Source organism: Lepidochelys kempii, chromosome 4, assembly GCF_965140265.1.
Source record: "Lepidochelys kempii isolate rLepKem1 chromosome 4, rLepKem1.hap2, whole genome shotgun sequence".
Classification (NCBI taxonomy): Eukaryota; Metazoa; Chordata; order Testudines; family Cheloniidae; genus Lepidochelys; species Lepidochelys kempii.
The window spans coordinates 98,759,809-98,781,646 of NC_133259.1; the positions used below are offsets into that span (position 1 = coordinate 98,759,809).

At 39.6% G+C, this 21,838-nt stretch overlaps 1 protein-coding gene across 4 annotated transcripts in view; it reads left to right on the forward strand.

Moving 5' to 3' along the window:
* The window catches only part of ARAP2 (ArfGAP with RhoGAP domain, ankyrin repeat and PH domain 2), a 196,616-nt gene that overhangs the window by 12,060 nt on the left and 162,718 nt on the right, over positions 1-21,838 (forward strand). For all 4 annotated transcript variants that reach the window (XM_073342319.1, XM_073342320.1, XM_073342322.1 and 1 more), the window contains exons 2-4: positions 67-1,136; positions 15,602-15,672; positions 19,257-19,336. In XM_073342319.1, coding sequence (XP_073198420.1) covers positions 241-1,136; positions 15,602-15,672; positions 19,257-19,336 — 1,047 coding nt within the window. In that variant the 5' untranslated portion in view covers positions 67-240. The remainder of the gene's footprint in view (positions 1-66; positions 1,137-15,601; positions 15,673-19,256; positions 19,337-21,838) is intronic.

The window sequence follows — 21,838 nt, forward strand, 5'->3', positions numbered from 1 at the left end:
TTCACTGGGGAAAAATACTATTTCTTAACTTTTTTTTTTTTTTTCTTCCCTCTTCTGGGTTTACAGTTTACATCCTTGGCCTATGCAGAATTGCTCCTTTTGGAAGAAATTTCATTCTCTAGAGTGACTGAAGAAGAGTTTACTTCTGGAGTTTACTTACTTACCTTACCCTGGAGAATAAGCGCATTTAGTGACTGTGCTGTATTGTTGAGAGCCTACATCAGGAATGACACAGCCATCATGTCATCCAGAGACAGGAATGTTGATATCAAAGAATTCTTGGCCAACATCAACTTGGTGCAGTATCTTCCTTACTTCAAAGAAGCTGGCTATAACACTGTGTTAGACTGCATAGGAATAAATAATAATGTGCTCCAGCAAATTGGAATATCGCTTACTGGACACTGCAAAAGGATTCTTAAGCAATTAGAGATCACATTTTCAAAAATGCAAGAAAAATCTATCTCATCTGAAAATGTGAAACTCAAGGACTTGGAGGAATTAGGAGAAAGTCATTCTTTGTGCTATGCTCAGGTTTCCAAAATATCCAATTTAAGTTCCAGCGGGGTTGCTAAAGCTAGTCCAGTATCTGTAGCATTACCAACAAGACTTTTTAGTAAAGAAAAGAGTGAATTTACTGAACATGAGTTATTGGAAGTGAAAGATGGTAGCTTTTCAGATTTTGAATCTTCTAGTTCATCGTACCAGAAATCAGATTGTTCAGGGTATGCTGTCAGCCTTAGTGGAAACATTGAGAAAAGTGCTAACTTTCAAAAAATACCTAATATGGATGTTGCACTGGAAAAAGCACAGGCACAACAAGGTAACTTGCATCTAGACAGCCATTCTGCATTATATGTTGAAGATCCAACTTCTCGGTCTTCTTTTGCTGACTCATCTGAAACCAAGTCCAGTGAGAATGAGCATGTAGCATTCTCAGAGGTGGAAATCTCACCAAATGTCCTACCAGATTCTCCATTCTTTGAGTTCAAAGGTGAAATGGTGGATAATGACTTGTATGGTCCTTGTAAGCAAAGCTGCACGAAAGTAGTTCCCAGAACAACTCGGTCATTTATGCTAAGACATCGGCCTGTTCCAGAAATCCCAGGTTCATCTAAAATTGCGGCTTCACCCAGGTAATAATTAAAAAAACAAATGGTGAGACTGATACTGTAACATTTAAAATTGGCCAACTTTGTCAGTGGCAGTATGTGTAAGTATTCTTCTTGAAGAGTTCATAGACTTCCGGACTAAAAGCCAGTGTGTGGCGGTGCTTTTTTGTTCTTTGTTTTTTTTTTAACTGCTTTACAGTGGCAGTGTAGCCATGTTGGTCCCAGGATATTAGAGAGACAAGGTGGGTGAAGTAATATCTTCAAGTCTGAAGTAAGCTCTGTGTACACTCGAAAGCTTGTCTCTTTCACCAACAGCAGATGGTCCAATGCAAGATATTATCTCATCCTTCTCATGCAACTCAGTGTAAAAATGGTACATTCTCACTACATCAATCTGAACACAAATATACCAAATTTAACGTAAGCTAATATTTTTTAAGAGTTTACTCTTTTACAAAAAGAAATAAATACACATGAATTACTCATAGTAAGAATTAACATAAGGTATCTATTTTTTAGACTTACTAATTTTTATGGCTTCCTTTTAAAGTATATGATTTTAATAATTGCTTGCAGCTAATAGCATAGCAATCTTGAAACTGGTTCTATATTATAATGTGGTGTTAGGTACATACACCAGCAGATAGTGGAAATATAAACATCACAAAAAAACTTTTTTAAAAAAAAGTCAACTACATTGTTACTACTTCTTGATCATATCACTTTCAAACTCAGGCACTTAGAAGTATATGGCAGGAGGGATTGCTCAGTGGTTTGAGCACTGTCCTGCTAAACCCAGGGTTGTGAGTTCAGTCCTTGAGGGGGCCATTTAGGGATCTGGGGCAAAAATTGGGGATTGGCCCTGCTTTAAGCAGGGGGTTGGACTAAATGACCTTCTGAGGTCCCTTCCAACCCTGGTATTCTATGATTCTAAGCAAAGATCTAATGAATTTATAGGTGAAATTCTGACCCTATTGAAGACAGTGGAAATTTTACCCTTGATTTCAGTATGGCCAAGATTTCATTCGTTGAGTATAAATCCATATTTCACCACAGTTGTAACTCTGACTTATAGGTTGCTAAGTTTTGTTTTAATGTATTACTTTTAGTATCTTGATTTCAGTACTTTAATACTTCAAAGGGATAGTGCTAATGGAAAATATCAGTTACTATATTATGATAGAGAATACATTATGATTCAAAATCGAGGAAATTACACCAACAAGTTACATTGAAAGAACGTTGTATAGATTGCAAAGTTGAGCACTCAAAGGTCAGGAAAGGCCCTCCTGTGCTTTCAATGAGGTAGGAGTCCTGTGTGTGTGTGAGGGATGGGGAAGTATGTGATCATGTAATTAAATGCTGTAGCATAATGCATATGCACCTGGGGGCAAAATTAAGTTGCATGGGCAACTTAAATGTGGGATTTCCTAATTGTATAATGCTTGGATCTGTAACCTAAATAACATTCTGCTAACTTGTTTTGGTATGAAATTTCCTAGGGAATGAGGGGTGTTAAAGGTTAAAAACAAATTTTATTATTGGTGAGGGGTAAATAGGTTGTTGAGGCCATGTGCTGCATCTGAGAAAGTTTGGTTGGGGGAGCCTCACTGAAGTTGCTCTGGTAGACGCCAGCTGTTCTCAGCACAGTAATGGCAGTGGTAGCAGCTGCTTTAGTGTATGGACTCTGCTTTTTTTGAGTATCTGTTTGTTACGATTTTGGCATTCTACCAATTTTTTTCCAGGTGGAAGGCAAGTGAGAGAAGGGGAAGTGACTCTTTTCTAACCGTTTCTCACCAAACCCTGAATGGAATTTCACTGTTCAAAGAAAAGGCACTTTTCTAGCCAGAGGTCTTTCCCACTGCCAAATTTCAAAAGCGTGTTGCAAACAATGGAGGTGTGAGTTTCTCAAAGTCTGCAAGTGTCTTCATAATGCGAAGTGTTAGGCAACCTAAATAAAGATGTTGCTACTGTAACCCACACACATCCTGGGTGTGGTGTTCTGCTCCATCTAGTGGCACCAAGACCACTGAGAGAGAGAGAAAAAAAAAGAATCTGCTCTACAGCCTTACCTAACACAGTTGGCTTTTAACTCATGTACCAAGTTCCAGAGGCCCCAGCTTCTATCCCACACGCTGACAACCGGGGTCTGTCAGCCTTACACTACCAGCTCTCCATATACCATATTCTCAAGAAACAGAATTGTATGTAGTTTAGTAGGAAAAACAACTTCTGATGGTATAAGATAGGGGGACTTGCATTTGAGTCAGTTTATAAATGTGCATAGATAAGTTTCATCTTTCAAAATGGCTCTGTTGGTAAAAGAGTTGTATTTAGTTTCATTTGATAAAAAGTATTATTGTTTTGCTAAAAGGCAATAGCAAATTGAAGATCAAACCTAGGCCCAGAACCTTAATCCCTTGAGGTTTGTCTACATTATGAAACTATGATTTAAACACTCTCTTTTTAATGATACGTTTACCAGTAGGCTGTTGACCCCAGCTTTATGGCCTGTGTAAACAAGGACAAGGCTGACTACAGTTGGGGTTATTTGCTAGAATTGAAGACCACACTGACAGGCTGTCAGAGTTGTGTTATCAGCATGTCAGCTAACTGCATTATTAAAAATAGTGTTTCTACAAATTTGTCCTGATTTCGAAAAGCTGGTGGTTTGATAGTCAAGGCCTAAACTTAGCTAAGGCCATGTTACCTCTCTGCAGTATCCCTGAACCTCTCTGTCTGCTAGTTACCCCATCTGTCAAATGTGCTCAGTGTAATTAGGCACTTATCTAGTGCTTTTGTATTGTATGTCTCAAAGCAGATTACAAAAGTGGGAGAACATTACCTCATTCACAGTTGAGCTGAGTACAGATTTATTTTTTTAAATACTTTAATATTTCTGTTCTTAAACTACATCTGGCTTATTGAGCTAATACTTGTTTTTAAACATATGGTGATGAAAGGTATCCTCAGTGCAAGAGAATAGCATTTCAGAGGGAGGGAACTCCAGTTATTAGGAAGAGACAGGTATTAGTAATGGGCGACTTGATCATTAGAAACATAGGTGAGTTTACGATCACCTGGAGAACCACATGGTGACGTGCCTGCAGGGTGCAAAGGTTGCGGGACTCTCAAGATATCTAGACAGACTTACGTGTAGTGCTGGGGAGGAGCCAGTAGTCGTGGTACATATAGGTACCAATATCATAGGGAAGGATAGGAGAGAGGTCCTGAAAGCCAAATTTAGGCTGCTAGATAAGAGACTGAAGTCCAGGATCTCCTTGGTAGCATTCTCTAAAACGCTTCCAGTTGCACATGCAGAGCCAGTTAGAGAGGCCGAACTGCAGGGTCTCAATGCGTGGATGAGACGATGGTGTAGGTAAGAGGTGTTTAGATTTATTAGAAACTGGGGAACCTTCTGGGAAAGGGGGAGCCTATACAGGAAGGATGATCTCCACCTAAAACAAAATGGAACCGGATTGCTGGCATGTAAAATTAAAAAGGTTGTAGAGCAGTTTTTAAACTAAGGGCTGGGGGAAAGCCGACAGGTGCAGTGGTTTGGACAGAGATCTTAGGGGAGGATCTATTAATGGAGATTCTCTGTATCATAGTAAGGAGGAGAGGATGGAAGATGATAAAATATGGGTAGGAACTGATGAGAAACAGTCAAATGAAAGGTTTCAGAGTGGTAGCCGTGTTAGTCTGTATCACCAAAACCAACGAGGAGTCCTTGTGGCACCTTAGAGACTAACAAATTTATTTTGGCATAAGCTTTTGTGGGCTAAAACCCACTTCATGAGATGCATGGAATGGAAAATACAGTAGAGGTTTAAATACACGGCATATGAAAAGATGGAAGTTGAACCAAGTAGGTTGTGCTGGTACGGAAGTGGCACTATATGTGAAAGAAAGCATAGAGTCAAATGAAGTAAAAATCTTAAATGAATCAAACTGTACCATAGAATCTCTATGAATAGTAATTCCATGCTCTAATAATAAGAATGTAGCAGTAGGGATATACTACTAACCACCTGACCAGGATGGTGATCCTGACTGTGAAACATTCATGGAGATTAGAGAGGCTATAAAAATAAAAAAACCTCAATAATAATGGGGGATTTCAACTATCCCCATATTGACTGGGTACATGCCACCTCAGGATAGGATGCAGAGATCAAGTTTCTTGACACCTTAAATGACTGCTTCTTGGAGCAGCTAGTCCTTGAACCCAGAAGAGGAGAGCCAATTCTTGATTTAGTCCCAAGTGGAACACAGGATCTAATGCAAGAGGTGAATATTGCTGAACTGCTTGGTAATAGTGACCATAATACATCTGTGCGTGTGTGTTGGGGGGCGTGGAGGGGTCACTACAGCATTCTACCACGGTAGCATTTAATTTCAGAAAAGGGAATTACACAAAAATGAGGAAGTTTGTTAAACAGAAATTAAAAGGCACAGTGCCAAAAGTGAAATTCCTATCAGCTGCATGGCAACTTTTTGAAAGCCTCCCCAATAGAGGCTCAAATTAAATGTATACCTCAAATTAAAAAAAACATAAAGGAACAAAAAAGTGCCACTGTGGCTAAACGACAATGTAAAAGAAGCAGTTAGAAGCTAAAAGGCATCCTTTAAAAAGTGGAATTTAAATCCTATTGAAGAAAATAGAAAGGAGCATAAACTCTGGCAAGTGACGTGCAGAAATATAATTAGGAAGGCCAAAAAAGAATTTGAACAGCTAGACCAGGACTCAAAAAGTAATAGCAATTTTTTTTTATGTACATGAGAAGCAGGAAGCCTGCTAAAAACCAGCGGGGCCCCTGGATGATTGAGACGCTAAAGGAGCACTCAAAGGGGATAAGGCCATTGCAGAAAACTAAATTAATTCTTTGCATTGGTCTTCACAGCTGAGGGTGTGAGGGAGATTCCCAAACCTGAGCCATTTTTTGTAGGTGACAAATCTGAGGAACTATCCCAGATTGAGGTGTCATTAGAGGAGGTTTTGGAACAAATGGATTAATTAAACAGTAATAAGTCCCAGGACTGGATGGTATTCACCCAAGAGTTCTGAAGGAACTCGAATGTGAAATTATAGAACTACTAACTGTAGTCTGTAACATATCATTTAAATCAGCTTCTGTACCATATGACTGGAGGATAGCTAATATGACACCAATTTTTTAAAAAGGCTTCAGAGGCAATCTCAACAATTACAGGCCCGTAAGCCTAATTTCTGTACTGGGCAAATTGGTTGAAACTATAGTAAGGAACAGAATTACCAGACGCATAAATGAACACGATTTGTTGAGGAAAAGTCAACATGGTTTTTGTAAAGGGAAATCATGCCTTATCAATCTACTGGAATTCTTCTGAGGCAGTCAATAAGCATGTGGACAAGGGGGATCCAGTGGATATAGTGTTCTTAGATTTTCAGAAAGCCTTTGACAAGGTCCCTCACCAAAGGCTCTTAAGTAAAGTAAGCTGTCATGGGATAAGAGGGAAAGGCCTCTCCTGGATCAGTAACTGATTAAAATATAGGAAAGAAAGGGTAGGAATAAATGGTTAGTTTTCATAATGGAGAGAGGTAAATAGTGGTGTCCCACACGGGTCTGTACTGGGACAAGTACTGTCAACATATTCATAAATGATGTGGAAAACTGGTAAACAGTGGGGTGGCAACATTTGCAGATGATACAAAACTACTTAAGATAGCTAAGTCCAAAGCAGACTGTGAAGAGCTATAAAGGGACCTCACAAAACTGGGTGACTTGGCAACAAAATGGCAGATGAAATTAAGTGTTGATAAATGCAAAGTAATGCACCTTGGAAAACACAATCGCAATTATACATATAAAATGATGGGGTCTAAATTAGCTGTTACCACTCGAGAGAGATCTTGGAGTCACTGTGGATAGTTCTCTGAAAACATCCACTCAATGTGCAGCAGCAGTCAAAAAAGCTAACAGAATGTTGGGAAGTGTTAAGAAAGGGATAGATAAATAAGACAGAAAATATCATATTGCCTCTATATAAATCCATGGTACGCCCACACCTTGAATACTGCATGCAGATGTGGTCACCCCATCTCAAAAAAGATATATTGGAATTAGAAAAGGTACAGAGAGGGGCAACAAAAATGATTAGGGGCATGGAACAGCTTCCATATGAGGAGAAATTAATAAGACAGGGACTTTTCAGCTTGGAAAAAAGACAACTAAGGAGTGATATGATAGAGGTCTATAAAATCATGACTGGTATGGAGAAAGTAAACAAGGAAGTATTCTTTACTCCTCATTACACAAGGACTAGGGGTGAGCACTGGGGTGAGCAAATTAATTTAATAGACAGCAGGCTTAAACGAACAAAAGGAAGTGTTTCTTCACACACCACACAGTCAACCTATTGAACTCTTTGCCAGAGGATGTTGTGAAGGCCAAAACTATAACTGGGTTCAAAAAAGAACTAGATAAGTTCATGGAGGATAGGTCCATCAATGGCTATTAGCCAGGATGGGTAGGGGTGGTGTCCCTAGCCTTTGTTTGCCTGATGCTGGGAATGGGCGACATGGGATGGATCACTTGATTATTACCTGTTCTGTTCATTCCCTCTGAAGCAGCTGGCATTGGCCACTTTGTCGGAAGACAGGCTACTGGGCTAAATGGAGCATTGGTCTGACCCAGTATGGCTGTTTTTATGAAATGTGGTGTCATTGGGCAGATTGAGAGACTCAGAGAAACATTTGGTACTTTGTATCATATTATACCAAAGAGCCACTTGTATGTATTTATTGAAGAAAAGGAACTTTGCCCATATCTTTAAAAAATACTAAAATGTTTTAGGTTGTGGAAATTTTGGATTAAAAAATTTAACACACACTTTTTATAATTTAAAGTGAATCAAATTCAAAATGGGCATGTTTTATGTTAACCTTAACTTTGGAATAGTTGTTCCCACTCCATGATGATAAAACGCTCCTGCGGAGCTGAGATGGGAATCTAGTGTTTCAGCTCCAAAAATGGGGGTATTGAGGAAAAGAGAGAGAACTATTATAAAAATACCCTTGTCCCCTCTCTAAGCTATAACCAGCTCTTGACTCTCAATGATAGAAGGGAACATATTGCACAAGTAGTGCCCCATTGTGCTCACACTGAAGTAGCTCCTCCCTTCCCAAAGCACAACCTTCCACTGATGTAGGATTGAGGCCCAAATTAGACGCTACATTACCAACCATTTTTATTTGCTTAGCCATAGCCTAGTTTCTTCAAATTGATCTCCCTAAAATATCATGTACCAGTTTATAACTGTGTGAAAATCCTGAAGGGGTGGTAGTAAGCTGTTTTGGAGGGAGACAAATGTTAAGTCAGAATTTTAAAACAGATATCAGACTTCACAGAACCATTTTCCTTTGCTCAGCAATTTTTAAAGCCAAAGTAATAGGATGATTAAAATGGCAACTGGATGCCGTCTTAAGTTTAGTGACATTCATATCTCTCCTTGGAATGTTATTAAAAAAGCATTCCCTCCTAATTGCTATTGAACAATATTGGCTTTGTTCTCATTGCATCCTATAGGGTTTTCACACAAGGGTAGAAATCCAGCTTTCCCCTGGGAGACTCAGCACTTGCTTCTAGACCTGGGCAGACTTCAGTCATGACATTTTTATGGACAGAATTGCTATTTTAGCCTCTCTTAAGTGCCTTCCAGCACAAAAAGTTAATACTGTGGCTCTCCTGACACTGAGCAGTAGTGCTGTGACTGTGTCATACCTTGTTGTTACTAATAAAGCACTTACCTCCCTTGCAATTACATGTGCTTCTCTGTGCTCCTGGCTCTCCTCTGCCATAAAATAATGTATCAGTCTTTACCACAACGTGACAAGCTTTAGAAGTTTTAAATGTTTTAGTTTTCCTGTTCCTCAGAAGTACATATGTTAGGACTGTGGTCGTAAGAGAGCCTATATAAATATATAGTGCATGTAGGTTTTTAGATGGTGTTTAGTATAAAGGTTTTATTCCCAGGTATGCAGTGAATCAAACAATTCTGTCAAGTGAGGAGTAGCCATGTTAGTCTGTATCCGCAAAAACAAGGAGGAGTCCGGTGGCACCTTAAAGACTAACAGATTTATTCGGGCATAAGCTTTCGTGAGTAAAAAACCCCCACTTCTTCAGATGCCTGGAATAAAAATAACAGATACAGGCATAAATATATTGGCACATGAAGAGAAGGGAGTTACCTTACAAGTGGAGAACCAGTGATGACAAGGCCAGTTCAGTCAGGGTGGATGTGATCCACCCCCAATAATTGATAAGGAGGTGTCAATACCAAGAGAGGGGAAAATTGCTTTTGTAGTGAGCCAGCCACTCCCAGTCCCTGTTCAAGCCCAAATTAATGATGTTAAGTTTGAAAATGAAGTGTAGCTCTGCAGTTTCTCTTTGAAGTCTGTTTCTGAAGTTTTTTTGTTGAAGGATGGGTACTTTTAAATCAGTTATAGAATGTCCAGGGAGATTGAAGTGTTCTCCTGCTGGCTTTTGTATGTTACCATTCCTGATGTGATTTGTGTCCAAATTTATTCTTCTATGTAGAGACTGTCTGGTTCTGGGGTAGTTACCTTGGGGTACTTAACTTTCCTGCCCAAACAGGCAAATAAACTTAACCCCTGCAAACAGTATGTTGGCCCTCAAAGTTGTAACGTAGAAATTGCCCCATTATGTTGTTTTGACCCAGACAGAAAAGGAAATACAATTTAGTCAATGTAAGTAATGTAAGTCAGCAAATAAATGCCAATATACAAAGATAAGGACTGATCATTTGCTCTAACCCAGTGGTGCCCAAACTTTTCCTGTTGCGCCTCTCCCGCCCCGTTATGGAATGTGTCCGTGTTCTCCCCTCCCCTTGCCCCATTACTACATAGTTGACTCAGCAGAGGAGCTTGGGCTGAAGATGGAGCTGGGGACAGAACTGGGATGGGGTAGGGGCTTCGGCTATAGGCAGAGCTGAGTGAGGGCAGAGTATGGATAGATAGCTTGGATACAGAGGAACATTCAAGGGGGCGCGAAGTGGGGCCTGGCCAGACCCCCTGCGGTGTGGGGACAGAGCACCGCCCCCAGCCCAGCTCCACTGCATCCCCAGCCCAGCTTCGGAGAGGCTGGGTCTGGAGCTGGGCTGGGGATGCAGTGGAGCTGGGCTGGAGGCGGTGCTTTGTCCCCACACCGCAGGGGGTCTGGCCAGGCCCCACTTCGTGCCCCCTTGAATGTTCCTCTGTACCCCCATGTGGGGGCATGCCCCACAGTTTGTGGACCACTGCTCTAATCGCTGTCTCCCAGGGCGAATAGTGTTGCAGGCTGTAGCAGGAGAGACAGAATAGCCCTTTACTCCTCCCTTCGCTTAAGGGGAAGGGCAGCTCTTTCCTATCCAATCAGCAGTAGAGCATTAGAGGGGAAAGAGTCTGAGGAAGAACAGGCACCCCGCATTATGTCTTGTATCTCTCGGTATTGGAAGCTATTGTACCTGATGTGCTACAATGATACACCAATGCAGTGCCAGTTAAACCAGTGTGAAACTGGTGCAACAACATGGATTTGCAATCATCTGTCTGTTAGAAGGTAACTCAAGTAATCTACCAATCAGAAAAAGTACCAGTCTGTCTGGAGAGTCAGTACTGTACCTTAATTATTCAGAGGAAAGATGTGAAGTAGAACTAAATCCTAAAATAAGAGTTCTCAACTTTTTATCTAACCCAAAACAGGCTGCAGTGTTTTGTCTTCCCGGTTCTAGAATGCATTTCATCTAGTAATTATGTATTAGCAAACATCTCGTGTGTCATATCACACCTGTTTCCAAGTTATTTGTCAAACAGGTATTCATTAAGTCAGAGTAAATAAATGTGTGTGTTCTGGCACTAGCTAGACATTCTTGAGCTAATTCTTACTTGATATAAACGGAGATTTTCAAGATTCTGTTTCCAAATCTTATTTCTGATACTTGACTAAAGGCCCATCATTTGCTTACCAGTGGGTGTCCTTATCTGAAACAATCAAAAAAGATTTTGGAGACATTTTGCAGCCATTTCCTGCCATAGAAAGAAATTCAAGTAAAGGAAACTATATTTTGAATATGATAGGGTGCCACTAACAACTAAATGTAGGTAGGAACAATGAGTCATTGCCATTGCTGAGTGTTTACTTACTCATTTCTAAATCTTTCCTCCTTCCCTCTCTCAAGTCAAACCAGTCACTCACTGTTTTAGACATTGTAGAAAAATGACTTTCAGTTCAGAAGAGTGTTTATCTATTTCCATTTAATCATCGTGGTTATCAGTAACACTTAAATTCAGACTATACCATGTACGTTTTGCAGTCTTAAGTTGTGAAGGAAATGTGTTGAAGAGAGGTTCATATCAGAGTTTTTTGAAACCAATCTTCTGTAAGGCTTAAAGATTTTTGTCTGTTACTGTTATGTTCATGGAATAAACAGAGAGAAGTTAGATGAAAGCATAAATAATCTTCCTGGAAGGTAATGCTTATTTCTTAGAATTCAGAACGATAACACACAAGAACCCCAAGACAGAGAGAGACAAAAGCAGGTTGCTCCCTTAAATAGAAAGGCACATCTCACCCCACCTTACTATGAGCTTACTGTTTGCAGACTGACTACACAAGATCCAGACCACATGTTTTCCTACACAGGCCCCTAGATCTAGCAGGACCAGGATCCCTCTTGACCTTTCAAGCGACAGCTTACAACTCTAACATACTTTTCAGTACAACACTGTTACCTTGATGCAGTGTAAACTGTACCAGAACAAATAATTTACCGGAATTTGCCAGAGAAATCTTGTATTTTAGTGGTAAAGGATAGAAGAAATGCACAGATTCTTCTTAGCCTTTTTAAAAAAACTATAAGACCGGGTGACTGACACTTTAAATTGTATACCTGGAAAATACTAAGGTAGGATTGAATGAAGTATTTAACAAGTGTAAAATTGACTTTTGATTTTATTAAACTTTGTTTTTACTAAATATAATTTTTGGGCCTAAATTTTACAAATTTGTTTTCCTTTTTAAATTTTTGTAGGCTTGAGAATATAATTCTTCTAATAAAAATGTTAGCAAGTTAGTCTTAAATATAGATAAGAAACTTCTTATCACAGAAAGCGTAATAGGTACAAAATGTTATGGTAGTCATTAAGGTTAATGGGCAGATTAATTCCCAAAGAAATAAATATTGACATAGAACTGAAGCAAAGTACTGCATGGTATTAGGAGCATTGCTCAGCAGATGGGATAGGTGGACTGAGAAGACCAATAGGTTGTGTCTATACTGCACATTAGTAGTGGCGGTGTATAGGGCATGCGTAGATACATGCCGCAGCGAAAAGTGAACCGCGTCCACACTGTGGAATGTAGCTACGTGTGGCATTGAATGGCTTTGGTGGGGGGAGGTAGTGGGAAAAGGCTTCCGTGGCTCCCTGGTGGCAGAGCCTTTCCCTGTGGCATAGAAAGATTCCAGCATTGGGATGCTAAACTGCTAAAAATAGCAGTGTAGAGAAGGGAGGCACTGCTTGGGTGAATACAGAGCCAAGTGGGTATATACAAAGGCTTCAGGCATTACTTTACTCTATTTGCCTGAACTGTGCCTCACCGTCTACACTGCTATTGATACCCGCTCTGGGGCGGGGAGAGGGGAGGTAGCTGTATATGTACTCTACACATCACTGTAAAAAACATGCAGTGTAAACATGCCATTAGGCTGTGTCCTTACCTTTCCTTACCGTGTTCCTGCCCTGGTCCCTGTTTGATTGTTAGAATTTAAACTGTGAGCCTGGGATTTTGATCTCCATATCTTTCTTTTTCAAAACTATGAAATATAGGGATAATTTTGTAGAACTGTGATATTGTTTGGTCCTTTTCATTTTGTAACTTATGTTCCAGTCTACAACAATTAGCTGCTCTCAGCCATTCATCATAAATCACCTGAGGATGAGGAACTGAGATCAATATATTGAAAATGATTTACTGCACTAGATACAGCTTTTGATAGGAAACCTTATGTTGAAATTAGGTAAATCTGCCCTAAAAAGGAAGAGTCTGTAAAGAACTATAAGGGAGTGTTTTTTAGCAGAGTAAATTAACAACAAAATAACTAACAATTTCCAAGGAATGCCAAGTCTCATTGGATCTTGTGACTGCAGGTGAATGTTTTGACACTTCTGCATGATGGAGCTGCCTTTTCAACATGAAAATCTCTAAGGTCTTGTTTTGAAAATTTAAAAGGGTATAAGAATTTGGGATAGACTATCATTTTGACACATTACTGTCTCAAAGGTGGATGATAGTGTTACATCCTGGTCCAGTATCCCACTGTATGGCAGCTGCAATCTCTTGCAATTACAGGTTTACATATGCTTCTGTATTGCTAGGCAGAGTCTACTCATTGTTCCTAGCTCTGGGCCTGTCAGGCAGACTGCAAGCTCAGACCCCCTTGTTTGTGCCTTTCTTTGCAACTTGAGACTGCCTCCCTAGAAGTTAAACCAGTGCCTCAGACTTTGAGTGCCCAAGAGCTCTGCTGAATCTGTGGGTGCTCTGGGCTTCTAGTTTAATCTTTTCAGGGACAATGTGGCAGAAAAGCAAAGAATTTAGGCTTAGCAAAATAATTTCTTAATCACAGTAACTTTTTATTCTTAAAAGGATTTGAGAGTTACAGCTCTTTTAAAAATAACAAAAGTCCTGAGATGTCCCTTCCCCATGTCTGATCTCATTCCTTTTGTGAGTCGAAGGTTTGTCTGCATTCCACGCTGTACAGAGTCCCTCTTATGTTCTCTCTCCTATGGATCATGTTTACAGCTTAAAGCATCACGTTACTCTTAAGTAGTCTGTTTGCTTGCCATTTGTTCCTCCTGAGATGTTTTGGCCTGCTCCCACTGTCATGTTGGCACCAGCTGCATAGAAAACCATTGTTCCATGAAGGTGGACCAGTAGGTGTGTCATTCACAGTCCATAGTTTCAGATTGCCATCTTGATGGTAGTCCTTCAATAAGGTGTCAAGCACTATTCCTGGGTTAGGCTGTAGCATGGAATGGAATTCAATAGTCTTACCTTAGGCAAGTTTGGACATGTGTTCAACACACAATACAAAATAGAGTTCATAATTTGATACAAATATCATCTGTGTCACAGTTAGCAGTTGGCCCATAAGAGGAAATAATTCAGCTTTGACTTCTTGATGAACCAACGTTGTGGAAGTTACGAATATAGACGGCATAAGTAATCGGACTTTGATAAATGTGGTGGAGAGCTGTAAACCAGAAATTTCCTGTTTTGGCATACTTGGTAAAAATATTGATCTTTATGGCTTTGGGATGAAAGATGCTGGTCTGAGAATGTTCGTGTAATGCTTAAATTTTGTGCATTTTAAAAAGGCTAAATAAGGAACCATATTATCATTTTTACAGATGAGGAAATAAAAGGAAAGAGACACTGATTTTTACAAGGTCACAGAGCAAATTAGTGGTAGAGATTGCAATGCTGATGGAGAGCTTCCTGTCTTCACCAATATGAAAGAACAACCACAGTTTTCTAATACAGGGTTTTTTAGAAACTGCCCCTAAGCAAATTCAAAATCATAGTATTGTGCAAATTATAATGGGGATTAATGGCATTCATACAGATAATTCAGCAATATTAAAAATGCTTGGCTTTAGCAGTACAAAGACGATTATATATCCACATCTAAAAATCTGCATTCAAGTATTCATAGGACAGCACAGTAGTAAATATTACCGTGTACAGTAATGTAGATGCATATGAAACTATAATCTTGTAGGAAATCTGAAATGGCAGTCACAAGCATTTTATTACAGTGGTTACGGATAGCTATTGCTATCTTTTGATTGCAAAACAGTTTAATTTATAACTCTGTCTTCAAATGCAAAACTTCCTGGAAAAGAAAATTACCTTTTGAACTCACGGCATTTGAGCAAAATCCTTTCAGCAGCTCAGAGCATGGGATCCTACTTCCTCTGTATCATGTAGTGTCCATTAATTTTTATGTAAGGCTAAGTTGTTAGTCTTTCTCTGAAAAATACTTGGCTGGAGATGACGCTCTCTTCTTGGGCTTATCCTGTGCTCATTGAAGTCCATGACAAAGCTTCTACAGACTGTAATGGTACAGGATGAGGACCCTAATACATTATTACTTAAATAGTCAATATTTGAAAAAAAGTACAGAATTCTAACTGGACAATTTAATAAGGCCAAACTGAAAAAAGTAAGGCTTATGCTAGGCTCAATAAAGTATTCAGTATGATATATACAGAGAGGGAGTCTGAGTTGTTTTTAATTTTTGTATTGTTCTGGTTATTTTTCCCCCCAAGCCTTAGAATTAGAATTAAGAACACACAAGTGGTTGGCATGGTTTAACCTGCATATTATGTTGCTACATGGAAGTTATGTACACTTTAACAAACATAACTCACCTTCTTTGTTTGTTTCAAGTTCTCTGCAGGAAAGAAGAAATGTGGATGTTTTAAATATTTCTTGTCCTGGGAGTCCAACTGCACAGAAAAGTGAGTTGAATGCTGTGATATTTATATTTTAAATTGAGAGAACAGATCCCATTTAAATAACTTACCAGAAATTGATATTGAATTATTATAGGAAAATCTGGGAAGGAAAGATAAATATAATGCCAAACAAATAACCATATCTATATTTTACCATATGTTTTTATGTAGGACTGTCAATTAATCATCGTTAACTCATGCGATTAATTCAAAAAAATTTACTGCGATTAAAAAAATTAATCACGATTAATAGCACTGTTAAACAATAGAATACCAATTGAAATTTATTAAATATTTTTGGATGTTTTTCTGCATTTTCAAATATATTGATTTCTATTACAACACAGAATACAAAGTGTAAGTGCTCACTTTATATTATTTATTACTAATATTTACACTGTAAAATTGATAAAGGAAATAGTGTATTTCAGTTCACCTCATACAAGTACTGTAGTGCAATCTTTTTCGTGAAAGTGTAACTTACAAATGTAGATTTTTTTGTTACATAACTGCACTCAAAAACAAAAGAATGTAAAACTTTAGAGCCTACAAGTCCACTCAGTCTTACTTCATATTCAGCCAATCTCTAAGACAAACAAGTTTGTTTGCATTTACGGGAGATAATGCTGACTGCTTCTTATTTACAATGTCACCTGAAAGTGAGAACAGGCATTCATATGGCACTTTTGTAGCTGGCGTTGCAAGGTATTTATGTGCCATGTGTATTCTGCCATGTTTCATGATATAGCCATCTTGGATGATGACCTAGCACATGTTTGTTTTAAGAACACTTTCACTGCAGATTTGACAAAACGCAAAGAAGGTACCAATGTGAGATTTCTAAGGATAGATAGGGCACTCAACCCAATAAGAATCTGAAGTGCCTTCCGAAATCTGAGAGGGATGAGGTGTGGAGCATGCTTTCAGAAGTCTTAAAAGAGCAATGCCCCAAAGCGGAAACTACAGAACCCGAACCACCAAAAAAGAAAATGAACCTTCTACTGGTGGAATCTGACTGAGATGATGAAAATGAACACACATTGGTCTGCACTGCTTTCGATCGTTACTGAGCAGAATCTGTCATTAGCATGGACGCATGTCTTCTGGAATGGTGGTTGAAACATGAAGGGACATATGAATTTTCAGCCAGGGGTGAAAATAAGCCAGTACGGGCCGGTACGGCATACCGCTTAAAAAGTGGCTGGCAGTACCAGCCCGTGCTCAGGTGACGTTAAAGTGCTGCTGCGGCAAAGGACCCTGCTTAAAGTGCTGCTGTTGCAGCGCTTCAATGTTGTTGCCCCTTTTCCCCCCCAACCCCCCTGGGGCCGCCGAAGTCAGGGAGGGGAGGAAAAGGAGCAGCTGTCCCAGGGCCACAGTTTAAAACGGCCCTGGGCTCTGGCTGCTGCTGCTACAGCAGTGGCCAGGGCCCCGGGCCCTTTAAACCACCACCGGAGCCCTGGGTGGCGTGGGCCAGGCGGTGCGGATGGGCTGGCTGGGGGATGCTGACCCGCATCTCTGCCCCTTCCACCTGAGGCCCCGCCCCTTCCAAGGGCCGGAGCTGGCCCCCATACCGGTAAGTGTGGAATTTTACTTTCACCCCTGTCTTCAGTGCATCTGGCACATAAATATCTTGCGATGCCAGTTACAACAGTGCTGTGTGAATGCCTGTTCTCACTTTCAGGTGACATTGTAAACAGGACGTGGGCAGCATTATCACCTGTAAATTTTAACCAAACTTGTTTGTCTGAGCAACTGGCTGAAGTAGGACTGAGTTGACTTGTAGCTTCTAAAGATTTACATTGTTTGTTTTCTTTTTGAATGCAGTTATTTTCTGCATATAATTCTACATCTGTAAGTTCAACTTTCATTATAAAGAGATTGCACTACAGTACTTGTATTAGGTGAATTGAAATATACTATTTCTTTTGGGTTTTTACAGTGCAAATATTTGTAATCAAAAATAAATATAAAGTGAGCACTGTACACTTTGTTTTCTGTGTTGTAATTGAAATCAATATATTTGAAAATGTAGAAAACATCCAAAAATATTTAAATAATTGGTATTCTATTATTGTTAACAGTGCGATTAATCGCGATTAATTTTTTTAATCATGTGATTAATAGCAATTTTTTAAACTGCTTGACAGCCCCAGTTTTATGTTGTTTTTTTTTTTTTTTAAATAAACTATTAGCTTTTAAATAAAGGGACGTTAGGAAGGTTTTTTTTTTTCCTTTTTTTTCTTCCTCCATCCACTTTTACTTGCCTAATCCTTGGATTTCTATGTATTTTACTAAACTCTCAAGTGGATATTTGTGAGAAGAAATTATCTTAGATGAAAAATGTATGCAAAGAGTTCATGTCTAACCCAAATAACCTAATACCATTTAATTAGTCATTAAGTTCTATAGGATCTTGAGGAAATAATAAGAAGAAAAATTTCTAGTGTTACACAGGAACAGGTTAGCAATGTTGCTCAGTCGCTTATAAACAAGTTCATTTAACTCACTGAAAACAATTTCTGTGCAAGTTCAGACATATTCATTGCAAGCAAACAGATCACAATGAACTGGAACCTAAACATTGTGCTGAAATGTGCCTTTGCCAGACAATGAGGGAGCAGAAAAAAGGGCTACTGGCTGAAAACTAGAGAGTCTAAACGCAGTTTAACAGATACTTTAAAACTGATATGTCCAAATGTCATTGATAGTGAGACAGTAGAATAAGTCAGAAGAAGATGGTAAAGACAGAAATAACTTGGAGAAAAAAAATTGAGATGCTGGATTTCAACAAGGGGCAGGAAGAATGTTCTCATTCTTTAGAACAATTAACTGATAGTCTGTAGGATAGAACTTCTAAGGAAATGAAGCATCTTCATTCCCTTTTTCTGTAAAGAATAAACTATTACAAATCATGGGTACAACACACAAACTTTTGTATATTTTTTTTGTTTTGTTTCTTAAATGTAGCACAAGTAGAAATTAAGTATCCTAAAAACCATTTCAGTTTTAAGATGCTTAAAATCTTTTAACCTTTTTTCCCCAAGAAACTCCACTATTCAATAGTGGGGCTTGGGTGTGAAGATCAGAAGAGACTGCAGAGCGTAGTGGAACAAACTGAACATTGCCTTCACCCTAATTTTCAGATAAGTTAGTCCAGAATACTACATAAAGCAGATCAACACACGTACCTGCTCTGAAATAACAAAAGGTGCATTTTAAAACAGACTTCATTGTTTGGTGTGAATGAGTGTATGGAAACTCTCTCTCCCCTACTTCAGAATAAAATGACTAAAGTTGACTGGGCTAAAATTAGTAACAAACTAATCGTGGCTAAGTTTACTTTAGCCATTTTTATTATGAAGAGGCGTGAGTGTCCACAGACACACTTGCACTGAAACAACTAAATCGACTTAAAAAACAAATCAGTGCAAGTTTTCATGTAGGACCAATCCATTCAAATAAAAAACAACATTTACTCTTTCTACAGTGTAATCAGAAAACGTATTGAAGGTACAGCACTATCCCGTACAGATTTGAAGTACAGTACTAATTTCTTATTGATACAACTTCCTTTTTTTTCTTTAAAGAAACCTCCAGTGAGGAAAAGCCATCTGTCATCTCGCCGTATGGGGAAACTTTTCTTTTCAACAGCCCTGCAGATGCCAAGGTAAATTGAAAGGTCTCAGTGTAAATACTGTAGTGCATAGTACACACTATGTACTACAGTACATAAATAAACAATGTTATTTGTTGCCCACCCTCCCTACTGTGTGAATGTGCACGCACACACTATTTCATCAATTATTTCTACTACAAATATTTCATGGACTAGTAACTTTGATATAGTGAAGAATGAGATGCACTTTGTCTTTCAGCAGTAGTAGGCCATTGCATGAAGTACATAAGGAAAGTCATACCAGATCAGACTGGTGGTTCGTCTAATCTATTCTCTGTTGCCAGTACCAGATGCTTTAGAGGAAGATGCAAGAAATCTGGCAACAGACATTTATAGAATAACCTGCCCCAGTAGAAGTTTCTAACTCATCACAACCAGTTGGCATACACATTGAAACTTGAAGCTGTCCTAATATCTCATGTAACTATAGGTAGTCTCATTATCAAATGTCTAATCCTTCTTTGGATGCTCTTGTCTTCAGCGAGATATTGTGGGAATGAGGTCCACTGATCAATTATGTCATATAAAAATATTTCCTTGGATCAGTATTAAAACTTGTTGCTTTTTTGATTTTCACTGTCTGTTCTTGTAATATGCAAAAGGATAAATAGTAGCATCTGAATTCCCTTCTCTGAATTAATTTTTCCTTATACTTCTGTCGTCCCCTCTTATTCATCTGCGCCTTTTCATAGGGGAGTCAAATGTTGTTGTCAATGGGTATCCCCATTGAATGGAGGTATTTCAGGTGGGGTTCTGCAGGGTTTAGACTAGGCGCCAATGCTGTTCAATGTTTTCAACAAGGATCTAGAAATATAATATCACTGCTGATAATCTTTGCCTCACTTGCAAATTTTGGTGGAGTGGTAAATAATGATGACGACATTATTCTACATCCGTGCTCTTCGCTGTTTTTGAATTGGGGGCCACTTTGGCAAAAAACCTTCAATGTGAGAGCCACATCAACTACTAAATTAACACATTGCTTACTACTCCTTAATGATGTAACGTTACAGAGCCATTTGTGTAACTAAACCAAAAGTCTACTTGTGCAATAAAATGATACTCCTTTTTATAAAATAATAACCAGGAAAATGTATGGAATTAAAAAGGCAAGTCAACTTTTTAAGAGTAGAATAATGCAAACCTTACTTCAAAAACTGGATGACCGAAAGTGTGCCTCTTCCTCCTTGACTTTGTTCATGCAGTATTTGTAATCGGTCATTGCAATCCTAGTAAGGCAGTCTGAATGTTGGTTGGTCAATTTGTTCCTGTTTTCTTTTCAACCCTCTGGCTGGGGGTGAGGGCTCTTGGGTGGAGCTGGGGATGAGGGGTTTGGCGTGTGGGAGGGGGCTCAGGGCAGGGGCAGAGTGTTGAGATGTGGGGAATGGGTGAGGGCTCTGGCTGGGGGGTGCGGGTTCTGGGTGAGGCTGGGGATGAGGAGTTTAGGGTGCAGGCAGGCTGCCCCGGGGCTGGGGCCAGAGGACTCCCCCCAGCCCTCTCCCTGCTGGCCGCACCTAGCTCCAGGGGAAGGGGCTCTCTCTCCCCCCTTGCCAGCAGGGAGCTCTGGGGCAGGGAGAGAATCCCACAGCAGCCCCAACTTGCTCCCCTCCCCAGTTCTCACCCACCTCCCTCCTCTCGAGGTCTCTGCTGCGTGGCCCTTTAGAGCTGCTGCATGGCTATTTATAGCCTGCTGTATGGCCCCTCAGCTTAGAGGGAATTTAACAAGCTGCACTTAGGGTCGATGGGAGCTGCCACTGGCTCACGGGCCTTGCAATGAAGAACACTGTCCTACAAAGGGCAATGTGGATCTCTTGGTAAACTGGGCGAGTTCAAACAAAATCTGCCTTAGTTCAACCAAATGTAAGGTTATATATCTAAGAACAAGGAATGCAGGCCACACCTACAGAATGGGCACTGTGTCCTGGAAAGTAGTGACTCTGAAAATGATTTAGGGCTCATAGTGGACAAGCAATGGAACATGAGCTTCCAGTGTGATGCTGTGGCACAAAGGGCTAATGTGACCCCTGGATGTACAGATAAGGAGTAGGAACAAGGTAATTATTTTACCTCAGTATATGGCCCTCGTGAGACTGATACTGGAATTATGTGGACAGTTCTGGTGTTAACATTTTAAAAAGGATGTTGAAAAATTGGAGAGGATGCAAGAAAAAGTCACATGATTCAAAGTCTGGAAAAAATGTCTTATGGTTAATAATACCTCTGCAAGTATATAACTATATCTATATTTACATGAACTGAAGATAAGATCATGTGCTATTTGCCCCAAGTGGGAAGGGCAAGAAGTCACACAAATGACTTTTTAAGCTTGTTGCTCTCCCCTTCCACTATGTGTGGGAAAACCATTAAGGAGTTACAGCTGAGAGATGAGTCAACATGAGGGAACTGGGAATTCATGTGGCTGTCTGCCCTGAAGATTGACTGGGGATATTAAGAAAACCTGCCTGAGTTAAACCAGGAGGGAAGGCAGCAGAT